General features: G+C 41.5%; 1 protein-coding gene across 1 annotated transcript in view; it reads right to left on the bottom strand.

Annotated features, from left to right (window-relative positions):
• LOC115661161 (dynein heavy chain 10, axonemal-like) overlaps positions 1–27,970 on the bottom strand; it is an 85,308-nt gene that overhangs the window by 23,334 nt on the left and 34,004 nt on the right. The window contains exons 33-53 of the mRNA XM_030583410.1: positions 27,449–27,584; positions 27,188–27,310; positions 25,181–25,315; positions 24,577–24,793; positions 23,208–23,327; positions 21,197–21,342; positions 20,494–20,646; positions 19,399–19,659; positions 15,854–16,026; positions 14,314–14,407; positions 12,940–13,107; positions 11,444–11,632; positions 10,595–10,766; positions 9,091–9,294; positions 8,532–8,612; positions 6,328–6,525; positions 5,463–5,624; positions 4,609–4,783; positions 2,790–2,971; positions 1,811–1,947; positions 651–868 (exon numbers count right to left, since the gene is read on the bottom strand). Of these exons, the coding sequence (XP_030439270.1) occupies positions 651–868; positions 1,811–1,947; positions 2,790–2,971; positions 4,609–4,783; positions 5,463–5,624; positions 6,328–6,525; positions 8,532–8,612; positions 9,091–9,294; positions 10,595–10,766; positions 11,444–11,632; positions 12,940–13,107; positions 14,314–14,407; positions 15,854–16,026; positions 19,399–19,659; positions 20,494–20,646; positions 21,197–21,342; positions 23,208–23,327; positions 24,577–24,793; positions 25,181–25,315; positions 27,188–27,310; positions 27,449–27,584 (3,444 nt within the window). The remainder of the gene's footprint in view (positions 1–650; positions 869–1,810; positions 1,948–2,789; positions 2,972–4,608; positions 4,784–5,462; positions 5,625–6,327; positions 6,526–8,531; positions 8,613–9,090; positions 9,295–10,594; positions 10,767–11,443; positions 11,633–12,939; positions 13,108–14,313; positions 14,408–15,853; positions 16,027–19,398; positions 19,660–20,493; positions 20,647–21,196; positions 21,343–23,207; positions 23,328–24,576; positions 24,794–25,180; positions 25,316–27,187; positions 27,311–27,448; positions 27,585–27,970) is intronic.

Genomic DNA, 27,970 nt, shown 5'->3' with positions numbered 1-27,970 from the left:
GAGCCCCAAACCTACAATCAACCACCATATCACAGCAGTAATAGCAGCAGAAAGTTCAGTCAGACCTGGAACCTCCTTCCTTTGAATCTAAAACAAGTGGATTTGCATCATGCCTTTAAACAGTGCTTAAGTGCAGTTACATTTTGCTTTTGTCTTTTCAGTTTAAAAGATTAACTGTGAATCTCAAGTATGCCCAGTAAAGACTTCTGGATTGAAAAAAAATCATATTATTCTTTTTTATTATTTTTCAGTAGCCAAAGTATGTTAGTTGCGTCACAGAAACAAACAAAACACACAGTGTACAATTTTCAAACGCACCAGGGGAGGTGGTGGAAACTTCATCCTTAGAAGGTTTTAAGGCCCAGCTTGACAAAGCCCTGACTGGGATGATTTAGTTGGCACTGGTCCTGCTCTGAGCAGGGGGTTGGACTGGATGACCTCCTGAGGTCTCTTCCAATCCTAATCTTCTATGATTCTAATTCCCATTTTCAAATGTGACTTTCATTGAAACTTAGACTCCTAAGTGCCTAAGTCACTTCTGAAAACGGGACAAACTCCTACATCACTTAGGGTGCTTTTGAAAATTTTATGCATGGTCTCTAAATTTACAGTTCAATGCAAAAAATCTCGCTTCTGGCACTAGACTTAACCTTATATTTTCAGATCCCAAGCCAGAGATGAGCTTGTCAGCAGCAATAAGTCTCCTTTCCATGATCTCTGCTTCTTCTTGTAACTGTTGTTTTTCCCTTATTGCAGCTTCATACTTGTCTCCCAAAGCTTTGAGCTCCCTCTGAATAGTCGTCAGCTCTGTCTGTATCTTTTCCAGATCACGTTTACTTAAGTAGTAGTTCCGTTCCAGTCTAGCCACCTACATTATGAAAGACATCATGTGTCATGTCAGAGGAAAGAGGAGTTTTATTTTTTGATGCAAAATCATTGGTTTTCAACCTTCAGTTAGCTAGTTCATATATGTTTCAGACAATCTGGTAATAAACAGTAGAAGAAGGAAAAATAGGCACTGTTTTTCACCCAACTCCTCTCACCCCACACATGCATAATATGGTCTCAATCTGCAGTCCTGACACAGATGAACAGCTTAGCCCTGATCTAGCCAGGTATGTAAGCACATGAACAGTCTCACTGACACCCATAAGAGTACTGGCTGCCTAAGGAAAAAGGGATTAGGGCCTAAAAAAACATTCAGAGCCAGGACTTGACAAATGCACTTGCCCACTGGCAAGTGGCAAGCAGAAAACCTTCCCTGCTGACCAGAGATGTTTCCTAGTAGTATTGGTAGGATTTACACTTTCATTGTATATAAGAACTACATTGCTAGCCCTTTTTAAACAGGCCATAAACATGTTTCCTGCTTAGACCAGAGAAATGGATTCAACATACCACTGAGTCCCTCTATGCCCAAATGCCATGCGTATTATTTTAAGTGAGTTTTCAGTAGGCACCTATAACTTTCATCACTGTTTCCGGCCTTTCCCCAATAGCATATTATAAAACTCTTCCTTTTACTTCATGCTTTAATGCAAATAGAAACTGATATCACAGACCTATAATACAATTAAAACAGCAGCTTGCAATTGAAAGCTTGGCTTTGTAAAGTGCTTTGAGATCTGCTGAGGAAAAACGCTATATAAGAGCTAGGTATTATTATTACAGTGGTTCTAGCAAACACCCCTTTCATGGTTGTTAACACTTTGAAGAGGAGAAACACTGCAGTACATAGAATTGCCAAGTGTTATTTTTGTGGCAACAAATACTCTTCATGGTCGTTTATGTTCATATTTTCACAGTGTACCTTTTCTCTCTTTGGCCTGATTTCCTTAGCTACGTCACAGTAGCTCATCACTGCATCGACAAATTTTAACATTCCCAAGCCTGCTCTGCTAACAGCTTCCATTTCTTCAAACGTCGTGTTAAGAGTCTTCAACAGAGCTAAATGTTAACACACAAAAACACTGCAAGTCACTTTAATCACAATGCATAAATCACAAGAGCAACAGCTTTCCTTGTCAATCAAATCTCAACTAGCTCTCTAGTTCTGTGGTATGTATGGGAACAAGGATGTGATTGATAACCAGTGCAAAACAACTGTACAGTATAAGGTTATGCTGCTGGACAGTAATAAAACAAGCAAGATATTCTCAGCTATTCAAGGACTTTAGACCAGATGACTCCAAGGGAAGCTGAGTGAGATCAGCACTTTGCAGGGATTCCTCAGCATTTCTCAGGATCCAGCCCTTTGCTGGCTAGGTGGCAGTCAAAGGACCAAATTCTCCTCTCACTGCCCAGAGTAACTCCAGTGTGGTTACACTGGATTTACACTGGTGTAAATGTGAGCAGAATTTGGTCTGATTAGTTTGCGTTGCAGCCCACTGCCTTTCCATGACACACTTGTGTTGTATCTTTAATGTTCATTGTGAAGATTATGTGACAATTATACTTTCAAAGAAGCTAAAAAAGAAACAAAGGCCCTGCTCAACTGTTCAGTTTATGTCTAACCTCCTCTAAGCAAAAGTCACAAAAGATTACAATGCAAATTAGGGCATAACCCTGTGCAGAGAGCAAGCACAGGGCCTTTGTACCAGGAGAGTCCTGGTTAAGCCAACAGTACAAAGCAAGTTGGGCAGAGCACTAGGCACATTTGCCCTCGGCACTAGGGTGAATTTCACTCAAAGAGAAGAAAGCATCCAGCATAGCTGCTAACATCTGAAATAATATTAATAAAACTCTACATTCAATTCCAAGTGCCTGATTCATTCAGCTGAACAATTTACCTCGGACGGATTTAACTTGGGTCTGAGTAATTCCATCAAAATCTATCTCCATTAAGGATCGCAGGAAATTTGGGTCAGACATCATTCCTTTGGCTATCTTCCAGTTTAATTCTTTGTATCCTCTCATTATGAGGATACATTCACAAACAGTCTGCACCTGTTTAGGGGGCTTAGCAAAGGATCTAGAAAATAAACATGAGGAAGGAAAAGAGACAAAGTACATGATGCTATAAATACATAACTCTTGTTGGAAGAGCTTTTTTCCCAACCAGTGGTATTTAGTGCAGGGGGAGCTGGAATACAGCAATTCCCCAAGATACCTCCTCATGCAAGTGAGAAATACAATCCAATCAAATAAGGAAAGATTTATAAACAGAGGGCTAAAAACTGATATTACATTCATACAACAACGTCCTCAAGGTTTCTAAAGGAGTTCAACCATCAGAGAAATGAACCCCTTAACCATGTTTTTACTGGAGCTTAAAGCTGCATCAGCCTGCAGTAACAGTGGCAGCAGCCATACTGAGCTGGTTTTGGAAATAATCCTCAGGACTCTTGGCTAAACTAGTGTGATCTACTAGGGGAACAAAGGAGATTTTAGGACAGAAAGGTAAGAAGAAACCCATCAAAGTCTGATACTCTGATCTTTCCTTTGAATTGGCAGTTTTAGCCCATCATGCAATATTTTCTTCTGGATACTCATCTATCTCCTGTTTAAAGGTCTTTATCATAGTAGGTGTATTAAATGTAAGCATGCTTTCCTATTCAACATTATTTAAGAACTGTGAGGGATGACAGGCCTTAATGCACAGGCAGCATCAGGCCACACCCAGCAGCTCACTGAAACAAGCAGAGAAAAGGAACCAGTGAGTGCTAACTCACAGAGGGCTCCACCCCTGAAGTTCCCAACAAAGGGACACATCCTGCACCCCTAATTGGGTGAGGAGCGCTATATAAACCAGGAAGAAACAAGAAGTTATCTGAGAAACCCCTGGCTGGCTGCTACTATGGGACCCCTCCTGCTTGACTGACTCCTGAACCCTGCATTCCTGCCTGCTCCATGCCTGGTGGAATGCAATGGGGTGTAACTACAGCCAGATGCTCCATTGGTGTAAATCAGCATAGCTCCATTGAATGGAAGAGGAAGGTCAAGTTGCCCATTTCAAGGGGAATAGGGAAGAAGAGTGTCTAGAGGCCTAGTGGGAGGAGGATGCTCAAGAAGTGTGGTAGGGACTGGAAGAGTCTGAAGGGAGCAGGAATGGCAGAATTTTAAGGGAGCTGAAGTTTGGGTATAGCTTTAAAGCCACTTTTATCAGAGCTATTATTAAAACACAAAAAGAAGAAGGTATATAACAAGAGAAATACACATTCATACTATCAAACATCTTTGAAACACAAGTGCTGTGTCCCCCACATGTAGTGCAGAATAAAATCACCACCCCAGAGTGAAAGGGCTAGGATGGCTACTGCTTGAATGTCCCCCACAGACACTTCAGTAGTACTCAGGACGGCAGAAATATATTACAGAATAATTAGAAAGACATCAAATATTATATTGCTTTCCTGGAAGGAAGGACAGGCCTGTGGTTGACTCACAGGACTTGGAGATCCCCAAGCTCTTCCTCAGACGCCCTATGAGACCTTGACCTCTCTATCCTCAATCCCCACATCTGTCTAATAGGAATGATCATGCTTTCTTAGCTCACAGGGGTGTGTGAGGCTGAGGGTGCTAGTGCTTGTCAGGTACTTAGACTACAGCAAAGGCTCCATGGACATGAATTTCAAAGAGTTTATGCTATTACAAATCAGACTTAATCACCTAATCTCTGTGACATCAGACTTGTCAAGCTTCTGCAGCTCCAGTTTAGCAGCTTCTAAAATAGGCATGGCCTCAGCCAGGGATGTCTCAGCATCCTTCTTTTCCACAGCAATGACCTTATTCTGTTCTTCTATCTCCACTGCTTTTTCTTCAGCCAATTTTTTCTTCTCTTCAGCTAAAAAGTGCGAAAGGCAGTATATAGTAAATGGCTTACTAAGATTTGTAGCTAGCTAACAAACCAGTAAAAGTGCACATGGCCTAAAATCAGAAACTACCACTACATCTAGATCACTATTAACTCATTTAGTGCTAGGTCACTGCTATTCACAGTACTTTTCCCATCACAGATAAGTTCTGGAATGCTTAGAACAACAGAACATGGTCTCCTTTTCTACTTTCTTCTTGCTGTTTGTGTCTCCTCTTTCAGAGGGGAAACAGCTCACAAATCCCCTTCTGATCCCCGGCACATTCACTCCCATTGCCTTCCCACATCCTGCCATGCCTTCGGCTCACAAAAACTCCCCTTGCTGCTACTGTCTTCTCTCACAATTTGCTCCCCAACAGTTTGGGATGGGATGTGAAGAACACTGTATTTACTTGAAACTGCAATGGACAGACTGCAATTGTACAGGTTGGAATTTGGTCAAAAAACAAAGGTCAACAGTCCTACTCTTGTGCTAAATACTATATGACCATTAATGATACCATGGTGGGACCTTAGGTCAGTACAGACAGAACAAGAGTACCACCTACTGAATCATCAAGACCTGCGTTCTTTAAGAATTTCTCAGCCTAATACTGACCTGGCCCAACCCAGCTTAGCTTGTGGGACGACAGGAGTTTTAAATACTTGCCTATTGCTGTGTTGGTTGCTATCTCTTGTAACAAGGCCTCACAGGCAGCTGATTTTTCAGCTAAAACAATCTTCTGCTCTGCAAGTTTCTCATTTAGCTCATCCAGCTGAACAGTAGCTTCCTTCAGTTTAGCTAATCCTCCTTCCAGACGTTTGCATTGTGCTTAGTGAAAAAGAGGGAGAAATATTAGTGATTGATGGAGCTATCATACAGTGACAGACACCATTATTTAAAATGTGTCCTGTTCTGTAGGCAAAGAAATCAGTCCTTTTCTTAAAACTGCAGCAGGCCTCCCTTGCTTTTCTGCAGGGTCACAAGGTATTATGGAGCTCCAAAGAGCCCAGGCTCCTTGGTCAGTCCTCTTGTTGAGAGTGTAAAATTGTATGGAGTCCCACAAGAGAGTTTCCCCCTGAGCGTTGGCTCAGGAGTTGCAGAACTTGGCTGACCCATGTAGCCTCTTCTCCTGTGGCACATTTTCTGTGCTTCTGCAGAAGACCAGCTCTGACTGTCTGTCAATCACATTTCAATGCACTAGGCACATTTCACTATCAATCAGAATACAGCTAACTATTCCAAGAGGAACAAAGCACATGTCACTCAGGCATCTTTATAAAACCCTGAGCTGAGTCTGAGATGCCAAGTTCAAATCCATATCTAGACTCTCCCAAAGCTCAGGGATGTTTGGACAGGAGGTTCAGGCTTGGGTCCAGATAAAGAAAAAGTGTCACTCAGGGAATAGCCCATTATTCAGGTAACATTCATTTGGGTTGAATTTATTTGATTGCTTTTGCACAGATTTGCCGAGCGAAATGAGTCTGATTAAAACATTTCAATCACATACAGTCTTTTAAAGAGAAAATCTCACCTAAAATGAACTGATTTTTCTCCTCCAGCAATTTTGAGTAAGTATTAATGAAATCAAGATAATTCTTTGGTGTAACATAGTTGCTGCGTCTCAGCTTTTGTAGAAATTTTTTACTGAAATTCCCTACAGATTCGTGCACCATGACAATGTGCTCAATCACAAACTCTGTGTGCTCTGCCGGGATCAGTGGATTTTCCCCTGAAAAAAGGATATGAAAAATAAAACATCTCAAAGCCATTTAAAAGGATGCTAAGTTTCATTAATCCCCATTTTACAGCTAGGGAAACTAAGGCACAGAGAAGTTAAATGACTTGCCCCGGGACAAAGAAAAGTCAGTGGCAGAGTTAAGACTAGCACCCAGGAGTCCTAACAGCTGGTCTGTTCAGAGCACTAAACCATACTGCCTCTAGGCTTGAGAGTTCTCTCTTAACTTTACCAGCATATTTTTAAAATGTTCTTTCCCTGCATACCCCCACACCCTCTGAAAAAGGCCGCAAATTTGAGTTTTGAGGAGTCTGGGATATAAGCACCCACTGTCAGATTGAGTTCAGGTATTTGCACTGTAGTACAATGTACTATTTTCCAGCCATCAATTCTTTTCTAGCCTAACTCAACTCACCATCTAAACAACAAAGGACAAGAACTTGTAGATGTGAAAATGTACGATTAGAGCAAATAGTCCACTGCAGTTCAAGACCAACACAACCAGATCTGCAGAGGTTTAAAAACCAGGGTCTGTGCAAGTTTAAGAATCAAACACTTCTTATGGCCCCCCCTATGGGAAGCTGGAATTACTTGACAGCTGTTTAGATATATCAGATCTTTGATGTCTACCTTCTTAGCAGCAAGGAGGGAACGAGAGTGATACTGTTTCATAAGTAAAGCTCCCAAGTCCTTTTCCATTCTCCTTGCAGGCAGCTCCTGTAATCCCTTGTGCATCTGTTACTTTTTACTGCCTCTGGGTGGGATTTTCAGAAGGGCTTAAGTGCCTCCAGAGAGCAAGTCTGGGATCCATGCTTCTGAAAAACCCCATCCTCAACCGCTAAACCACATTCATTTAAGAACCCTGAAAGAGATCTGTTTTGAAGTGAAAACCTGCTCGTTGGTACTGAACCTTGTGCAGAGGACTGCAAACATCCTGCTAATGTTTGTGAGGATGCTTTATTTCACTTACCTAGCCAGAAGATGATCTAACTTCTTGGAAATGCAGACCTGTTAGCTTTGTTGTTTCAATTTGAATTTTAGCAAACTTAAAAATATATTTGGGGAAGCGACATATTAAAAAACCTGGAGTCTGAGAAGGGAGGATTTCACACCTGTCAGGATTTATACAGTCTGAGCAACTGTAAGCAGCTAACACTCAGCTCAGACACCTGCGCTTTTATGAGCCAACAGTGTGCCCTTGTTGCCAAGAAGGCGAATGGCATTTTGGGCTGTATAAGTAGAAGCACTGCCAGCAGATCGAGGGACGTGATCATTCCCCTCTATTCAGCATTGGTGAGGCCTCATCTGGAGTACTGTGTCCCATTTTGGGCCCCACACTACAAGAAGGATGTGAAAAAATTTGAAAGAGTCCAGCAGAGGGCAACAAAAATGATCAGAAGGCTGGAGCGCATGATTTATAAGGAGAGGCTAATGGAACTGGGATTATTTAGTCTGCAGAAGATAAGAATTGCGGGGGGGGTTGATAGCTGCTTTCAACTACCTGAAATGGGGTTCCAAAGAGGATGGATCTAGACTGTTCTCAGTGGTACCAGATGACGGAACAAGGAGTAATGGTCTCAAGTTGCAGTGGGGGAGATTTAGGTTGGATATTAGGGAAAACTTTTTCACTAGAAGGGTGGTGAAGCACAGGAATGGGTTATCTAGGAGGGTGGTGGAATCTCCTTCCTTAGAGGTTTTTAAGGTCAGGCTTGACAAAGCCCTGGCTGAGATGATTTCGTTAGGGATTGGTCCTGGCTTTGAGCATTTGTTGGACTAGATGACCTCCTGAGATCCCTTCCAACTCTGATATTCTATGGTATCTCAGTAACCATTTTTGAATGTTTTTTTAGTTGTTACACTGTTAGTTTAGACCCAAGAAGCATCCTTAACGTAAGAGCAAATAAAGAGCCTTACACTATCTTAAAGTAAGGAGTGTGTTTCTTGATATCACTGGATATACCATGAGTTTGAAGGTTAAAAATCCCTGACATTTTACTTACCTAAAAAGCACTTGGCAACTGCGTACAAGGCTTGTGGGGGCCAGGGCAAGAACCAGTCAATACCAGTATTGTTGACAAGACCTTAAAACAAATGAATATTGTCACCAAAACAATCCAATCCAAGCCTACCCTTCCCTTCTTCTAGCTCAGTGCATTGTTCTTTAGTACGAGATGCAATAAAACTTCTCTTATTTTCACAGCCACTCACAAGCCTACTTTTCTCTGCAAATACCAAACCACAGGATGGAGACAATTTGAGAGTTACTGTACATTCCTGGCTCAAATAAGTTAATTAACTGATTGTTAACTGTCTGACCCAAATATAAACTGACCTTGTAAATGTCAATCAATAATCTCCAGTTATGTGTGGTAAGTAACTGTGCAAGTTCTTAATAATGAAACGCACTATAGTGTATGTTTGCCTTGATGCAGTTTAACTGCATGTTTGTCAGATATCTGCACATGCCCACTGGAGAACTTGTATATAAAAGACAACTGCAGACCTGCATCTCACAGGTACACGGGCTAAACACTAAAGTGTTAGATTTAATATACAGACCTGGGAAATTTCTGCAACGCGTTCTCAGGGTATCACCAACTGGTGACATCCCAAGTACAATGTGAAGATTGTTTGCACTCTTATTTACAAAATACTGCCAGACACTTTCTTTAGCAGGTCCAATTCCAGCTTTAATAGCGTCATCTCCAATCTGACTGAGTATGGAGTCTTTTTCATCGTCTGGAAAAAGTGCTGGTACAATTCCTATCACATAAAGACAGAGGAGTCACAGAAAGTTGTCAGTATGGCAAAGAGGCAGCAGGGTGTAGGGAATGAGCATGGGCCCAGAAGTCAGGAAATTCCTGACTTCTAAAATTGGCTCAGCAAAAATTACTCTTAATAGCTCTGGACAGATCACTTAATTAAACTCTCTGTGTTTCAGCCTCCCTATCCAGAAAATGGGGGCAATAATCATGGTACCTTCACATCTTACAAGGGTGTTGTGAGGAATAATTACTTCATTTTTGTTTAGGTTTCAAACATAAAAATCATAGCTCAAAAGATTGTCTCTTTCACCAGCGGAAGTTGGGTTGAGCTTACACAGAGCTCTCTGTGTACCTTGAAAGCTTGTCTCTTTCACCAACAGAAGTTGGTTCAATAAAAGATATTACCTCCCCTACCTTGTCTCTCTGATATCCTGTGACCAACATGGCTACAACACCATTAAAATGCATGCTGCATCAGATTTATACACAAAATGTACATAGTGAATATAATAATCAGTCCTCATTTTAACTATCACAAATGAATGGCTACTCTTATGTATTTAACAGCTGATACAGACAGACATCAGGACAAGGTTAGACAAACACACACACACACACACACACACACACACACGAGACAAGGAAAGAGGACATAAGGAAGAGAGTAGGTGTGATCTTTGTAATAGAGATTCTCAAACAGGGCTGTGGCGCACTGGTGGTTCACAGAGCATGTGGTGGTGGTCTATGGAGAGAGGATGGTCACATGGTGTTTTCTCCTTCTCATTTTAGCTGCTAAATGCACTAAAATATGCTAAAAATACATCTTAAGATGTAGTTTTCCATGCAAGCTCTTGCTGTAGTTTCCATGGGGATGTTATTCAATTGCCAGTGAGAGGGGACGTGTCCCTCTGGATTGTGAATGGGATCAAAGATGTCCATGAGACAACCTCTATTAAGATATAGTCCACATTAGGGAACAGTTTGAGAATTCTGGGTCAAGCCATCACGGCCAGGGCAAAATAACCATTCTAGTCCACTAAACCTACCCAGGCATATGTATATGGCCATGTGGGGATGCAGAAAAGCTGTAACTAAAGCCAAGGTTATTTCAGGCAATATTTAAAGAAACAGTGTTTTTGCCCTCAGACTGAAACATGAACTCCAGCATCAGAGGACACAGTATGAATAGGAAACATTAATATTTAAAAGCTACATTTGTCTGGTGGCTCGAGCAAAGGTGCATTTTTGATTGTGCATTGCAAGTATTTACAGATTAGCAATCACTCTTCCTGCATCACCTGAAGTTAACATATTGTTGATGAGTTCCAGAAAACCTTCTTCTGCCACATGGGCATCTGTAAACAGGAAAATCATCGACTTGTTCTCAATACCAAGCTTTATATACAATGTTTTTAAGTCTTCACGGAAATTGTTTTCTCCATATCCTCGACTCAGAACAATTTCAAACACCTAATAAGTGCAACGTAGAAATACACTTGAAAGACACAGAATATTGTAGAGATGGGCCAACAACATGATTTTGAATCTGGAACTCAACTTCCCCAGGGTTCTGGTTTGGTCTTATAACTAGTAAACATATAATGTGAAAGTAAAATGGTGACAAAATATTTCCTGCTCTGTATTCTCATTAAACTTTTCCATTCCCACAATCCTCCAGGCTTGGAATCTCAAAATCATTTTGGACTTCTCCCTCTCCTTTGTTTCCGCACCATCTTATTTAGATGTTTGTATATCACTGGACACAATGAGGCCTCGCTGGTGCCTCCGAGAACTACTGCACTACAGATAAATAACAACAGTAGTAGTTAAAGGCTACTGATTTTTCACTTAGATCTCCAAAACCCACCCTGTATTCTCTGCTCCCAACCACAAACACCCAGGTTCAAGACCTCATAATCTTCCATGCCAAATCACTGTAATCTCCAATCTCCGAATGCTCACCTCACCCCTTTCAATCTCTCCAGAGAGCAGCTATTACCCTGATTTTGATTTCACTCATTTTCCCTCATTGTCTGCATCAGGCTTAATTTCTGTGACCTCCCCTTCAATGCTCTACTCAATTTAGGGACCACCCACCATTCTTCTGTCCTCAACCCCTTTCAGTGAAAATGAGCAATCCCACCAACCTCACATCCAGCTGTATATGCAGCCAGTCTTGCCAGGGACTGTTTTCCTGAGCCGCCCACTCCTACAAGCAGGGCATGGCCTCGATCCATCCGTATAACGCGATGCACGCGAGTTAAATGCTCCAAAGCATCATCAAAGAGCACCAGATTCATTTTCGTATTAACTTCATTGTACTCTTCAAGAATCTCCTTTAAAGCCAATTTGTTAGACAGTTAACAAAAGAAATGGGAAATGCTGAAAAGGTTAATAAACAAACATAATGTAATAATTTATTTAGAAGCATTATTACACAAAAGGACATTAAGAAAAAATAGATTATCAGAAAGATTTTAGCATTTGGGATTTCTTCAGCTCATGGAATAGATAGACGGTCACTGATTTCTACTATTTCATACCCAAACCTAGTGGAAAGCCAGTGGAAACTATATGTGCACAACGAGGGGTTGGTTCCAAACAAGTTTACTTCACACAAAGAACAAACAAAAGCCTGCACTGGAATATTATGAAAAAATGGCACTATTTATTTACTTTGGAAATGTTTCAATCCGTGGACAAATCTGTTTCAAATCTAATCCAAAATTGAGTTAAACTGAGTTACCTACACCTGCCCTTGAATCCTCATACCAATTTTTCTTGCTTTACAATCAGTATTTTCCTATTTGTAAAATGATTTTCTCTCTCCTTTTGCTATGTGAAAGACTCACACAAACAGCAGGGGAAACTACAACTCAGTGAGGAAAGAGTGAAAATGATTATATGCAAAGCACTCTCACATGCCCAAAGTAAACAAACTGATAAAAAAGGGGGAAAAGCTTTTCGCTCTCTAATCCTTTTCAGTTTGAGTGCTCTCAGCTGTTATTAGTCACAAAAGGGGGAAGAATTAAGACTGAGATGTGACTTTTCTGTGACAGCGTCCCTTAAAAAACCAACCCAACATATGTTTATAAAACTTGAATTACATACTGCATGTGAGCCCAGAATGTCTCCAACTTAGGTTTTAGTTAAATGTCAGAAAGCATGCAGATTAAATGAAGTGAATACTACTTTTTTGTAGCTTTTAGTTCGGAAAATTGTCGAAGCCTGAATGTACCACAGGTGGCATGGAATCATAGAAATGTAGGTCTGTGAGGAACCTGGCGAGCTCATCCATCTATGTTAATAGCCACCCACCTAAAGGGCAAACTGTTGTCAACTATGGGTATGTCAACACTGCAAATACAAACCCAAGCTGACCTGTGCCAGCTGACTGGGGCTCAGAGGACTTGGGCTAAGGGGCTGTTTAATTGCGGTGCAGATGTTTGGACTTGGGCTGGAGCCCGAGCTCTGGGACCTCCTGCCTCACAGGGTTCTAGAGTCCAGGCTCCAAACCTGAGCCCGAATGCCTACATTGCAATTAAACAGCTCCGCAAGCCCGAGCCATTATGGGTTTTTATAGCTATACCATATTAGTTCATACAGACAGACTCAGACACAGATGTTGGTTAATGCGCTATACCTGAAAGAGAGCTTTTGCTGCATCATAGTCCTGGATGTCTTCATAAACACGGGGTTCCTCTTCATTCAGTGCCATTCTGAAGTCTCCAAAAAGAATAGGGTCTCTCATGGCCTGCTCTAAATCATCTTTGTAATGCTCTTGAATCAAGGCTCGTATATGCTCTTGTACCTTGAAGTGTATCAGAGCAAGCAGGTAAAATGATGCAAGGAGTTCTGAATTCAGGAACACTAGAAGGGCCTGATCCTGCAAACTCTTACCCATGAGCTATTTGATTGATTTCAATGAAGCTACTGGCACAAATACAACATGCCGGATCAGACTCTGCTAGCATTGTGAGTTTATCCTCTAAAACCATGCAGTATATACAAGCAGCCCAGGCACTACTGATGCCATGAGCTGCACAGGTTTAACAGAGAGCAGAATATGTCCATTATAAAAACCACTATCATTATTCTGGTAAAATCACATACCACCCTTCACTCTTATAGTTAGTTCTGATGTCTTGCCACCAGTGTCGCCAAGAATTCATTCACTCTTGTAATACATAATGTAGACACACACTGTATACAGCACATACATATGCATATAAATATAAATGCATTTATACACACATACATTATATAGTATTGGATGCAAACATATCAAAGTGTAAGGAGATTTAGCACATCAAAATGTTTTTTCTTATTCAAATATTTTATGGTATTACACAAGAAATTGTGAGCTCTCCATCCTGCAACCCCTGCAGAGACAAAATTTCCATTGGGCCAGCGTATAGCTGCCTGTCTAACTTCACAGTTTTTAATACTGATTTTCACCAGTTTATCACAGGGCCTGATGCTAACCCTTAATCAGGTAAAACTCACGATTGGGACTGGTAAGCTTCTCACTACTGCAGAGCAACATGGAGATGATGGTAAGCATGCCAATGAAGCATAGAGTCACAGAGTTTAAGACCAGAAGGTCATCTAGGAGGACCTCTTGTAGATGCATAAATAGTTCATGGAGTCAGCAGAAGCCTAACACGCATGCAGCACTTCATTCAGCTTTCCAGTGCTACATTTTATATATCTAATGCCTGTAATGCCCACAAGTTTGTTAACATCACAGTAAAATCACAGATTAAATGACCTTTTGGCCGTTTGTGGGTTTGTTCACTTATTCTTTTGTAGACAGCTGCTAACCTTTTTCATGGTTTTTACATCAGTGGGCTATGTTTAAATCAATTACATTGGTGTAAAACTGGAGTGATGCAGCAGTGAATCAGGCCTGCAGTTTGATTTCAAGACTGTAGTGGAACAGTTGTTAACATTACTATTTTAAACTAATTCCCATATTAATATAAATGATTACTAGTAAATGGAAGAAGTTGCTCACCAGTGTCTTGTCTACTTCATTGATCAATCTGTCATGGAAAACTCTCAGGCACTCATTTCTCCAGACTCGCACCATCTGTGTGACTGTTTGGAACCTATATCGAAATTAAAGTATCAGACTGCACCAAATCAGTGGACACAACAAATAAAGTCATGTGGTTAATAGCGCTGAATTCAAATCAGGACTTGTTTCCTTTTTCACTGGAAAGAGTAACTTTATCTTTTTTTACAGTGTTTGTCATCAGGAACAATATCACAATTCAGGATTTTCTAAACTTCTTTATTCCCCTAAGTGATGTATCTACAATGAAAGGCAAAACAGAGAGAACTGCATCTATGCACTGGTTCTCTTTTTTACCTACCTGAAAAAAAAAAGAGAGAGAGAGATCTACATAGCTTTTCACATAGCCCAATCACTGATTAATTTTATCCTCAATTTAATTTGATTAAAACCTCAGTAATCAAATACTTTTACTTTTACCCTGCATTCTCAGCAATGCTGTTCAGGAAGAAGTACTGGTTAATTTGGCTATAAAAAGTTCCCATTTAGGTCCCAATTCAGCAAAACATTTAATCATATGCTTCAATTTGTCTTAGTCAACAAATCACTTAAGCACATGCATGTGCTTAAACCCCACTGACTGAAGTACAGGCCTAAAGTTTTGTGCTTAAGTACTTTGCTGAACTGTGTTGGACTGCTGAATCAGGGCCTTAATTATTAAAGAAAAGGCCACAACACTTAATGGGATGGAAGAAAAAAGAGTCAATGATATTCAAAGATGCTTTACAGACATTTGCTACTGGCTTCATTAGCACTGCCGTGCACTATGCAACCTGGAGGTCAGGTGGAAAACAAAATAAACCATTAATTTACTCAAAGCAATAGGATGCAGCTTGACTGAAATAAGAAAAAGGCATTGCACTCAAAATGAAGATCAAAGCTGTGGCACAGCAGAAGTCGGGTAGCTGAAAGTAAGTATTGACACAGCATCCATAACCTATGCCATTGCAGATAGGCAAAGGCATATTGATATGGGTTGACTTAAATGTCAGTCTTAAACAGGTCATAACTGAACAGCTGAGAATTATGCTCGAGCGAAGAACTCTCAGCTGAGATAAAACTGGCAGAACAGACTCCTGACCAAGTGCCCCTCTTACCCTGGCATGGAGGGTGTGTCAGGAAAAGAAGGTGATGTATCAGAGCACAGTGATCCTCAGATGGCATACAGTTTCATAGGGACTATATGCTGCTGGAAGTAAATCAGAGAAACTCCTAGACTTCTCTAACTCACACCACAGCTGAGAATGGTCCAGACACCCCCTTACTATCAGGAAGCTGTATCTGACTCCATGATGCCCAACTCTCCTGAGCAAAGCACAACTCAGCTGCAGGAGAAAAGCTACCCCTTATTATCTCCTATTTATGTGACTGCTACATGTGAGTGTTTTCCAGATAGCAAAACTGCCTTGCACTGGCACAGCTCATAAATGAGTGTAGTTCCACTGAAGTCAATATTTCTAAACACTTTTTCTCCACTTACCGCTCTGGGGTTGTAAGAACAAGTCCATTGTAGACCCTGGAGAGATCACGCAGATTAAAAATATAATGGAATTTGGAAGGAGTTGGGGGTAGATCCCGGACAATCGCTTTATAAAGTTCCAAAGTACAGACCGTCATCTTGTCAGCGATCGCTGCTACAGAGTCATTAAAAATCTGCAAACACGAGAAAGGCAAGACTTCTTCACGAGACTGATCGAGGAGAAATGTGTTTCATCAAACATACTCCACTTTCCTACTTCTTTACCCCACTTGATAGATTTAAAATAAGTCAGTGCAAGATAAAATGTTCTTCAGAAATTCAGTGTATAATGTAACATGTGCATCTGACATTTAGTCTAGCTATTTTATTATTTAGATTGTAAACTCTTTGGGGCAGGGACCATCTTTTTGTTCTGTGTTTGTACCGCACATAGCACAATGGGGTTCTGGTCCCATGACTGCTGCTCCTAGTCACTACCACAATACGGATAATAAATAATATTCTCATATATAAAATTGCAATTTCATGTGCTCAGTGATGCAGTTTAATGCGTTATATTTAATTTTCTGTGTTTCTTTTCAAGTCAATATTCTGTAGATCTTTGTGCATTTACAGTAACTGGCTACAGACAGCTTTGAAAACCATCAATTTACAAATTATCTTCCGGCTTAAAAGTCTATTGCCCAATATGTATCAATTCAGCACAAGATGATCACTCTTTACTAACGTTTCACTAGCAACATTCCTTGTGCAGCTACAAAAAACACTTACTTTATAGAGAATTTCAGGGTGGGTTTTCTTTTCTGATTTTAACAATACTTTAGTATTTATATTATTTGAAGACCAACAAACACATTTAAAAAGCCCACTACAAGGAGAAAGGAAAGAGAAGGGAAAGGAGAAGAGAAAAGTGTATAAGGTTCTAAAATGAATAAGAATGATTAATGTGGAAAAGTGAAAATAATATGCAAAACTGTTTGTCAGCAGCAACGTGGGGCTTGATCCAAACGTCTATTCTGAAGTCAACAGAAAGACTCCCATGATTTCAGTGCGTCTGTGGACGAGGACCATGGTGGCTAACAAAATCTCTTAGGGTGCGTCTGCACTACGGGATTATTCCGATTTTACATAAACTGGCTTTATAAAACAGACTGTATAAAGTCGAGTGCACGCGGCCACACTAAGCACATTAATTCGGCAGTGTGCGTCCATGGTCCGAGGCTAGCGTCGATTTCCGGAGCGTTGCACTGTGGGTAGCTATTCCATAGCTATCCCATAGTTCCCGCAGTCTCCCCCGCCCCTTGGAATTCTGTATTGAGAGCCCAGTGGCTGATGGGGCAAAAAATCATTGTCGCGGGTGGTTCTGGGTAAATGTCGTCAGTCATTCCTTCCTCCGGGAAAGCAACGCCAGATAATCATTTCCCGCCCTTTTTCCCTGGATTGCCCTGGCAGACGCCATAGCACGGCAACCATGGAGCTCGTTCAGCTCTTTTTTTTTTACAGTCACCGTATGTGTACTGGATGCCGCGGACAGAGGCGATACTCCAGCGCTACACAGCAGCATTCATTTGCTTTTGCATGATAGCAGAGACGGTTATCAGTTGTTCTGTACTGTCTGCTGCCAGGGTAATTTGGCAATGAGATGACAGTTGTCTGTCCTTCTGTGCAGTCTGCTGCTATCATGGGTGCCCCTGGCTGAGATTGGCCGGGGACACAAAAGCAAAACTGGGAATGACTCCCCAAATCAATCCCTCCTTTATGGTTTCTAAAAATAGAGTCAGTCCTGCCTAGAATATGGGGCAAATGTACTAGAGAAGCAGTGTATCAGAGAGTACAGCTGCTCTGTGTCAGATCCCGCAGAAATGATGAGCTGCATGTCATTCACGGGGGATGCCCCTGCAACAACCCCACCCGTTGCTTCCCTTCTCCCCCAACCTTCCTGGGCTACCGTGGCAGTGTCCCCCCATTTGTGTCATTAAGTTATAAAGAATGCAGGAATAAGAAACACTGAGTTTTTAGTGACATAAAATGAGGGGGAGGCAGCCTCCCGGTGCTATGACAGTCCAGGCAGGACATTAAGCAGTGTGGGGGAGAGGAGCCCAGCATCCCACTGCTATGATAGTCCAGGCAGGACAGAATCTTTTCTTTTCACATGAAAGGGAGGGGGCTGATTGAAGCTCAGCCTCCAGTTGTGCTGATGAAGATGATTACCAGCCGTTCTGTACTATCTACTGGGAATGACTGGGAGTCATTCCTATTTTCACCCAGGCGCCCCCGGCCAGCATCGCCTGAAGCCAGCCAGGAGCACTCACAGGTTGATAAGAAGGACGGTTACCAATCCTACTGCACTGTCTGCCACCGGGGAGGGGAGAGGAGCGGATACTGCTCTTCACTGCTGCAGCATCGTGTCTACCAGCAGCATTCAGTAGACATAGGGTGACACTGAAAGAAGTCAAGAAATGATTTCTTTCCCTTTTCTTTCACGTGGGGGGGGGAGTAAATTGACGAGCTATTCCCTGAACCACGCTGGACAATATGTTTGAAACTACAGGCATTGGGAGCTTAGCCAAGAATGCAAATACTTTTCGGAGACTGCTGGGGACTGTGGGATAGCTGGAGTCCTCAGTACCCCCTCCCTCCCTCCATGAGCGTCCATTTGAGCCTCTGGCTTCCCATTACGCTTGTCACGCAGCACTGTGTAGCCTGTAGATTTTTTTTTCAAACGCTTTGGCATTTCGTCTTCTGTAACGGAGCTCTGATAGACTAGATTTGTCTCCCCATACAGCAATCAGATTCAGTATCTCCCGTACGGTCCATGCTGGAGCTCTTTTTGGATTTGGGACTGCATTGCCACCCGTGCTGATCAGAGCTCCACGCTGGGCAAACAGGAAATGAAAATCAAAATTTCATGGGGCTTTTCCTGTTTACCTGGCCACTGCATCCGAGCTGAGATTGCTGTCCAGAGCGGTCACAGTGGTGCACTGTGAGATACCGCCCGGAGGCCAATACCGTCGATTTGCGGCCACACTAACCCTAATCCGATATGGTAATACCGATTTTAGCGCTACTCCTCTCGTTGGGGAGGAGTACAGAAACCAATTTAAAGATCCCTTTATATCGATATAAAGGGCCTCGTAGTGTGGATGGGTACAGCATTAAATCGGTTTAATGCTGCTAAAATAGGTTTAAACGCATAGTGTAGACCAGGCCTTAGTACAGTGATAGCAATATTGCCAGTCTGAAGTGCGGCATTATTGTTTGCTATGACTTCAAAATACTTTGCCTTCCCAGGTAAGTTATTCCCTATTTGGAACCAAATTCTTCCCTTCGATAAATGCATGAGGCTCTCCCAACTTGAATGAAGACCCAGGAATGTACCTGAGTGCCCATTAATAACAGTCATCAAGCTGTAAGGGAAAGATTGGCCACAAACGGGAAGAGGGGAAATCATTAAAAGAAACACTTTCAAGTTCTGTAATTTCATGGAAGATAAAACTAATTAAAAATAACAATCCTATGAAGCCTTTTAAATAAATTCACATTACCTCAGTGTGACCGTTCAGGATGGAGGCATAAATCAAATGCAAAGATGCCTCAGAAGGAAAAGGTACATTGAAAACACTGAAGAGTGAAACGAATCGAGGGTCAACTTCATTACGACCTCCTCCAGCTTTGCCCATGGCAGCAATAAAGCCAAGGTCTCGAAGACTCTTACAATTCATCTCCTTACCACGGTCATATAAGGAACCTTTTTCCAAGAGCAACTTCAACAAGGCAATTGGTTGTTGAGTGCCATATTCATCAACCTTTGTAAAAAAGGAAAGAGCCAACATATTTCAGTCACAGCCTTCTGAGTTGCCTGTAACTACGCTGAGCAGAAAATCATTGGCTCCATATTCAATAGAACATTATCATGTCTAAGTGACATTTTGTAGGGCTTTGGGCACTGGTTGTCCTCGCTCATTTTGATTGTTTCCAGTGGGGAAAGCACCTCATGTTGCTGATGAGTGACATACACATACACCCCTGCCAAGCTTTTGGACAGATATGGATGGGTCTAAGGAAGTCACGTCCCGCCAATGTCAACCAGAGGGAGGGTCAGTGTGTCACAGGAATTTTAAGGGCAAGAAGAAAGGAAGATCCTAATGACAAAAGAGGCCATTCAATGCAATCTGCCACCATGGACAAAACTTCAGTGTGATGCTCCCCTTCTTATAAGCCTAGGGCAGCAGATTTGGCCCAGCCATCCCTCTATCATGATGAAGGGGTTGCTGGGCCAAATTTGGGTGAGTGGCATTGCAATCTTGCACACTGAGTCACAATGCCACTCAAATTAGACCCAGCCACCCTTCTGTCATGGGGGGGCCCTAGGCAGCTGCCTCGTTTGACTATAGATAGAGCAACCCCGGGATGGCAGCCTATCCACCAAAAAAAAGATACATTTTTAATGTTTAAGAGTGATATTGTAATAGCACTGAAATATGCCACAGTTCTCAGAGGTCCAAACCTTAGAAATTGGAAGGTACAAAGCTGAAGTCCAAGCGTGTATAATAAACCCAGTTGCACTTGTGCATTAATGGACCACAAGAATGCAGCCTATCATCTTCTTATCTTATACTGCAAACAGGGTGGCAGCTTACCCTTGGCATGTTCATATCATCCATGAAAACCAGGAGGCGCTTTCCCATAGGGGGCCCATAAGTATCCTTAGTACGTTTCTCTACATTTGCTTCCAAGTTTCTCTGAATATCCATTGATGTTGTGCGAGAAGAGAAGTTAATTATTAGCAGCACCTACACAGCAAGAAAAAACTTGATCAAAATTTTTTTTTAATATTTTAAATGGCATTTTTTAGACAATGTTCTTCACATTTGACAATATGAAAAAAAAAGCACACCAGCTGTACATTAAACACCATTCTGGTCTGGCTATTCACATAGAGTATAGCCGGTGTTATTCTGGGGGTTCACTAAGACCTCAAGATGATCATTTGATAATGCATTTTTACCTTATAAAAAACTGAACCTCTATTTAGGAATAACTACATTAATTCAATGCCTTTGATCCTGAAGGATCCTAAAATATTTTAGATACTTAGGACCTGGCAATCAGAACTCTGTATCCAAGTGGAGCCTCATCAAAGTCAAGGAAGCTGTGCACAGACTCAAGGCCCTACCAGTGCAAATCCAGTTGTTGAATCTGGGTTTTAAACTGGAGGTATTATTTCACCCACCACTGAAATGCAGCCACCTCTGGGGAGAAATGCAACTACTTAACAACACACAACATGAGAAAGAGGAAGACACAAGTTTTATAAACAGAACAGAATCCCTGAATACGTACATTAGAGTCTTGGTTTAGGTTTTTTAGAAATGTTTGTGTAGTTGCAGTTTTAGAAGTACCAGATTCACCAACAAGAACAACAGGGTGTTTGATTTTTACCATCTGTTCTAACAACCATGTAGTGCGTGTTGTATCCACAGTAGGAACTATTTAAAAAAAGAGTAAAAGATTAATTTAAAATGCAGCAGAGCCAGAGATTTTGCATATGTAAGCACTGATGGGGCAAACCCATACTGTGTTAACATACAGCAGCATAAAATGTGTAATCTGAAACAGCAGTTAAGTAACCGTATTTAAGAACAACCTTAATTGCACAACCCTCTCTTTTAAACATTTATTGTGGAAACTTTATTCATATGTGTTGAAATAGATTACAATCACCCCATGCACAGATCCAGCAAAAAGCTCGTGCACCATTTAAGCCCCACTTAACCCCTATTTTGAGGATTTAGCTGGGATTTATGAAGGTCTTTTGCTGGAGCTCTGCAGAGGTGAATTTTGCAGTGTGTGACTAGATTGAAGTTATTACGGATAACTTTAGTGGCCATATAATTTATTTGTGTTTTCAGTGAAGTTAACATGTACTTTCGGAATTTTTACTATAAAAGTATATGCAATTACTTTGTCATAACTGTACAACTCAATTGTCACTATTTTATGATGGTGGCATAACAACAGATATTATATTATGAGATTTCATGATAGATTACTTTTTACTCTGACTAGGCAATTGAGCCAGGATCTGTGATTTTTGTGGCTTGTCTACCCTGGGAGACTGGGGTTATTTTTTTTCACTGGTTCAGCAACTCCCGACTTTTTACCTTAGTAGTTATGCAAAACATGTTCCTAACAATCCTTAAAAGATGAACTGTGAACGAACTCATTTTTTATCCATTCCCTACTGCTTCTTTATTATATATAAAGATGGCCTGACAGTGTTCTTTTTTTCCTTGTCCTTCACATTAAGATGTATCATGAATATTGGTTTTCCACATTCCTCATTTTACTGAAGGGTTTTGACAAGATCCTTGAAGAACCTGAAGGGTGACATCCCGCAAGACTAAAGCTGCCACTGAGAGGGAAGGGGTCTAAGGCTATGTCTATATTTAAAACTCTACAGTGCCCCAGCTGCAGCTGCACCAATGCAACACTTCAATGTAAAAAACTTACTACAGCAATGGAAAGGGTTCTCCCGTCACTGTAGTTAATCGACTTACCCAAGGGGCAGTAGCTAGTTGGACTGAAGAATTCTTCCATCGACTTAGTGCTGTCTACTCGGGGACTTAGATTGGCTTAACTATGTCACTCAGCAGGGTATGGATTATTCACAATCCTGAGTAACATGTAGATGTGTAGACTAGCCCAGCTGTCTAAGGTAACAGTCTATTACAGGGGTCGGCAACCTTTCAGAAGTGCTGTGCCAAGTCTTCATTTATTCACTCTAATTTAAGGTTTTGCGTGCCAATAATACATTTTAACATTTTTAGAAGGTCTTTTTCTATGTCTATCATATATAACTAAACTATTGTTGTATGTAAAGTAAATAAGGTTTTTAAAATGTTTAAGAAGCTTCATTTAAAATTAAGTTAAAATTCAGCGTCCCCCGGACTGGTGGCCAGAACCCGGGCAGTGTGAGTGCCACTGAAAATCAGCTCGAGTGCTGCCTTTGGCACACATGCCATAGGTTGCCTACCCCTGGTCTATTATGATATCACCATTCAAACCCTCCTAAGTCCTTGCTGGAGTCCTCCAGCATGAAGAAGGATATCAAAGCCTATTACTTCTAATGGGAAAAACAGGCAAAAAAAAGAAAAACTTCTTCCAGTAAACTTCAAGGCTATTGTTGTATATCACAAATGAGCAGTAAAGAGCAAAATAATTTTTTTTGCCTTGTCATTCGTCTTTACTTCCTGAATGAAACATCCCAGAATGGAATCCTGCACTGCACAGGTTATTTACTACTAGATGACTATAGATAGCACATTTTAGATTAAAGGATAGCAACACTTACCTAGAATGTCAATAAATTTTACGTCAAGCTTATGAAAGTATTGAGGAACAAGTTTGCTCCAAGGTACCCACTTTTTTTGATACCCATCAAAATGAAAGTCATACAAAGTTGGAAGCTGACCTGCAATATACAATGTGGTTCTCATTTAACATTGCCGTTCCTACCCCAGCCCCCAGAACACCGCTATCCCAGGACTTGCAAGGGGACCCTCAGGAGCAGCCTTGTGGTTGTCTTCCACAGTGCCTCCTGCCTGGGCAATCCTCCCCTGGGTGGAACTCTTCTCAGAGAGAGTCATTCAAAGTCAATAGTAGCAGATGGCTCTTAATGACAATACTTCCAAGAGGTGTCAAAAACACCTTTCCAGCGCAAGGCAGCTGTCTGGAGTGCAGAACAACACGCTGCCCTCAGGTAAGTTTAGACCTGATGTTGAACACACCTTGTATTCAGGGCCGGCTTTAGGAAGTGTGGGTCCGATTTGAACAGTTTTGACAGGGCCAGGCAGGGATGACTAAAAAAAATAAATAAACCATGTAAAAAAACACGTGGGGCTTGTACTCACTGGACGGCGCGCCAAGCCTTAGGCGGCGGGTCCTGCACTTGCTCAGGGTCTTCGACGGCACTGAAGGACGCACCGCCAAAGTGCCACCCAAGACCCGGAGCGAGTGAAGGACCTGCTGCCGAAATGCCACCAAAGACCCGGAGCGCCACCAGGTGAGTAAAAATTAAAAAGGCACCTCTATCCAGGGAAGGGATTCTTGGCCACTTGCCCCCCACTTTGGGCAGCCCTGCCACTGGGCGCAGAGCTCTCTTAGGCACGGGACCCGATTCGGGGGAATTGGTGGAATTGGCCTAAAGCCGGCCCTGCTTGTATTTAGCTGTGACACTCTGAGTACATTTCCCAGACCTGAAGCAGAGCTCTGTGTAGCTCAAAAGCTTGTCTCTCCCACCAACAGAAGTTGGTCCAATAAAAGATATTACCTCACCCACTTTGTCTCTCTAATATCCTGCATACAACATACAGGGCTGGCTCCAGCTTTTTTGCCACCCCAAGCGGTGAAGGAAAAAAAAAAAAGAAAGAAAAACCCGATTGAGCCGCCGTCAAAGTGCCACCGAAGACAAAGAGGGTGAGTGAAAGACCCGCCGCTGAATTGCCACCGCAGACCCGGATATGCCGCCCCAACAACGGATGGAGTGCCGCCCCTTTCTATTGGCCACCCCAGGCATCTGCTTCCTTCGCTGGTGCCTGGAGCCAGCCCTGACAACATACAATACAAACTCTTTGACACAGGCATATCCCACTCTGTCACAGCTGTTTTCTTTTAAAACAAGGGAAGTGTCCCAGACTGAATTATAAATGACAAAAGCCTACCTGGTAGTTCCCCTGGTTTAGCCATGACATTATCATCTTGAACCACTGACATTGAGGAAATACGTTTAATACTTTCATCAAATTTAATTCTTCCAGTATCAAGGAGGGTAGCACCTAAAGAGGAATACAAAGCTTCCAGGAAGTAGCACTCCAGAACATCAGGATCATCGGGTTCCAGCCCTACTACAGCTTCCAGCATCATAGTCAACTGCGTTACCTGTGGTAGAAAATTGAGAAACCATGGCTTCAGATGAAGTTCAGAATTATGATGACTTCTAATATGCCTTCTTTTCTTTTCTCTTCTTTTCTTTTCATGCCTTTTGGGCAAGGCAATATATTCAAATATGTTGTGATGATTTGTGTACATATAGGTGTGTGTCTGCAAATATAGGTATTCGTTAAAGTAAAAATAGTGTTAGCAACCGACTGTCTTTATTATAGTGGGAATAGAGGCACATTTTGTCTAGTCAGCATACTGAGGAACACTTTGGCTTCACCACTGTCACTGGCTTGCTGTGTAAACTTAGGAGAGTTCTGTACCCCCTCTGTGCCTCAGTTTCCCCTTCTGTAGAAGCATTCTTAAACAATACCCTTTATATCTTACCATATTTAAATCTGTTTGGGGAACAATGGTTTTCAGCTTCTCTCCTTGCTTGCCATCCATAATTCCTTCTACAATCATATCAATAAGGTATGGTACATATTTTTCAAAGAGACGACTTAACTCAACTTGTTCTTGCTGAGAAAAAAGAGATAGGACACAGCCACAAAGAAACATTAAAAGCCATTTTGCTACCTGTCTAACCAACTGTAACTAGGATTTGTCTAAGCAGCCTGACAATTTGGGCTATGAGGGTAGGAAATGCAGCACACATTAGCATCCTGCAGTCTAACTGTCCTGTATGGATGCTGTCGGCGTGAATGAAAAGGTATCTAATGGTATGCCTACACTAAGAAATTAGGTCGAATTTATAGAAGTCAATCTTTAGAAAAAAATTGTATACAGTCAATCATGTAACTAAATACCTTCTAGTCTGTGCCAGCAGCATCCATATGGGGCAGAGCATAACAATTTGGGGCACTCTGCAATTCCCACCTCTGTAGTCCACATTGCAGCACAGTATAGACATAGCTATAGAGATGTTCCCTGTACCAGAGGAGGTCTGGGTATAGTTCCCTCAAGAGATGCAACATCACTCTATGGGCCAGATTCTCAGCAGGAGTAGGTCTGAATCAGCCAGATGAAGGCAATAGAGCTAGGTCAACTTAAACCTACTATGGACTTGGTCCTTTGAATCGAAATCATTGACATGAGAACACTGAGCAAACCCAAGGGTTAACTCTTGTAGAACTGAGCTGAATTCATAGAGTTCTTGCTTCTCCAGTTCCCAGAGAGGATCAGGACATATTGCAGTAAGAACTTAATAAAGTGAGGGACTTCCAGGTATAGGAGGCCATTCTCTAGCTCTCTGCTATAAAATTTGGAGTCTGGTGTCTTTCTGCTCACACTGCAACCTTTATCAGCTATATGAATGGATGACACATATTTGTTTGTACATAATATAGGAATACTTGTTATAAATACAGTGTAAATAGATTCTTCTTCTTTATGTACATATAACCTTATTTTTAACATAGAAACAGACATGGTGGCGTACACTGATCAGACATATCACGATGCCTACTATTTGGTATTAAAGTACCCTAATGAATTATTGGTGTACTGGAAGATTGCTACCTTTTATCTGGCATATTATGGGGAAAATCAGAGGTGATGAAGATGGTTACTTGTGTTTATTACAGGATTATATTTATTTATTGCTGATAAAAGTGGATGAACCCAGGGCACAGGGATTACTCTAGAGCAGTGAGTCCTGAACTTTATTGGTTCACTTATCACCTGTGAAGTGAACAGCTGGAACATCAAGATCCCGTACTAGCAGGGGAACCCTTTTACTAAAGTATATTAGTCTATATTAGATCATTTTCATTTTCTTTTATCTTGGGATTTGTCTACACTTAAAAAACTGCAGCTGTGTCGCTGTAGAGTTTCAGTGCAGACATTACATATACCAACATGAGGGGTTCTTCCATTGGGGAGGGTAATCCACCTCTCCAAGAGGTGGTAGCTAGGTTAATGGGAATATCCTGTCGACCTAGTGCTGCTCTACACTAGAGGTTAGGTCAGTATAGCTGCGTCTCACAGAGCTATGGATTTTTCACATGCCTGAGAGGCGTACTTATACCAAAGTAAATTCCTAGTGTAGTCCAGGCCTTAGTATAACATAAAGCCCTCTTCAAAGCAACATGCACCACATTACATAAGCAGGGGTCATGGATTCACTACTTTATAATATGAATAAGTTCATTCTTGTGATAGTTTTTGACTTTTATTCTGGAAATCAAGCACCTCTGTTTTTATATTATTTGTTTCCACACCAAAGATTTAAAGTTTAACTTGCTAATTTTCTTACAGCTCTAATCAAACTTGGTAACAGTGATCTGTGTGACAAATGAATTCTAAAGAAATTCAGCCAATGAAGGTGCCACAATTTATATTCTACATTCAGATTCTGAAATCATTATCTTATCAACACCAGCAATTTTCTACCTTGTTTCCTCTCTGGTTAAGCCATTTCCGCCAGTACGGCTTATATTTCAAGTTTTTAGGATCTACAAAGACCATCCCACAACGGGATACGGTAGCAGGAGATGCATACTGTAAGTCTCCAACCTAGAAAACAAAGTTGCAATGATGGCCATAAATAACTTTAAACCATGAAAAGCAGTTGTGGCTCCAGCTTTTCAGAATCTGTCGAGCCAGATGGAGTTAACCCTTTATTTGTTATTAAATGATGTGGTCATTTCTCACCTCAAATAACAGAGCACAGTGAGCCTGCAGCCTGATGCGCTCCCCATTGGCCAAGGTTAACAACTTGTTATCATCCATTACAGAATTCATATTTTCCACCCAGAGAGCATCCACATCTCCATCAAATAAAATGTACCTATAGACATGTCAGACAAAGAGACGTTAGATAAACAGTGATTCATCTTCAATAGTCCCCTCATGTTTTGAAATTAACAAGGCACAGTCTATCCATTTATTTCCTTTTAAAGTACTATCATCATCATTATCACCATCATCATCAAAGATGTTAGCTCAATTTTAGGCTAAGGATATGAATTAACTGTAACGGAGGAGATTTAAAGGCTCTCTTTTCCTATCCTTCAACCTGCCTAGTTCCCATTCACCTTACTAGGAGTACTGAGCTCAGATTAACAGACTGCTACACTTCTACAGGCTCAATTCATACACAATTTGCTTTTGAGGTTGCTTGCCTGCTGAGGCTCAAGCATTCTCCTGCCTTCGTACGAGAGGAAGATGTTCTCC

Source organism: Gopherus evgoodei, chromosome 13 (assembly GCF_007399415.2).
Source record: "Gopherus evgoodei ecotype Sinaloan lineage chromosome 13, rGopEvg1_v1.p, whole genome shotgun sequence".
Lineage (NCBI taxonomy): Eukaryota > Metazoa > Chordata > Testudines > Testudinidae > Gopherus > Gopherus evgoodei.
The sequence above is the reverse complement of the archived record's forward strand: the minus strand, read 5'-3'. Positions and strand labels throughout refer to the sequence as shown.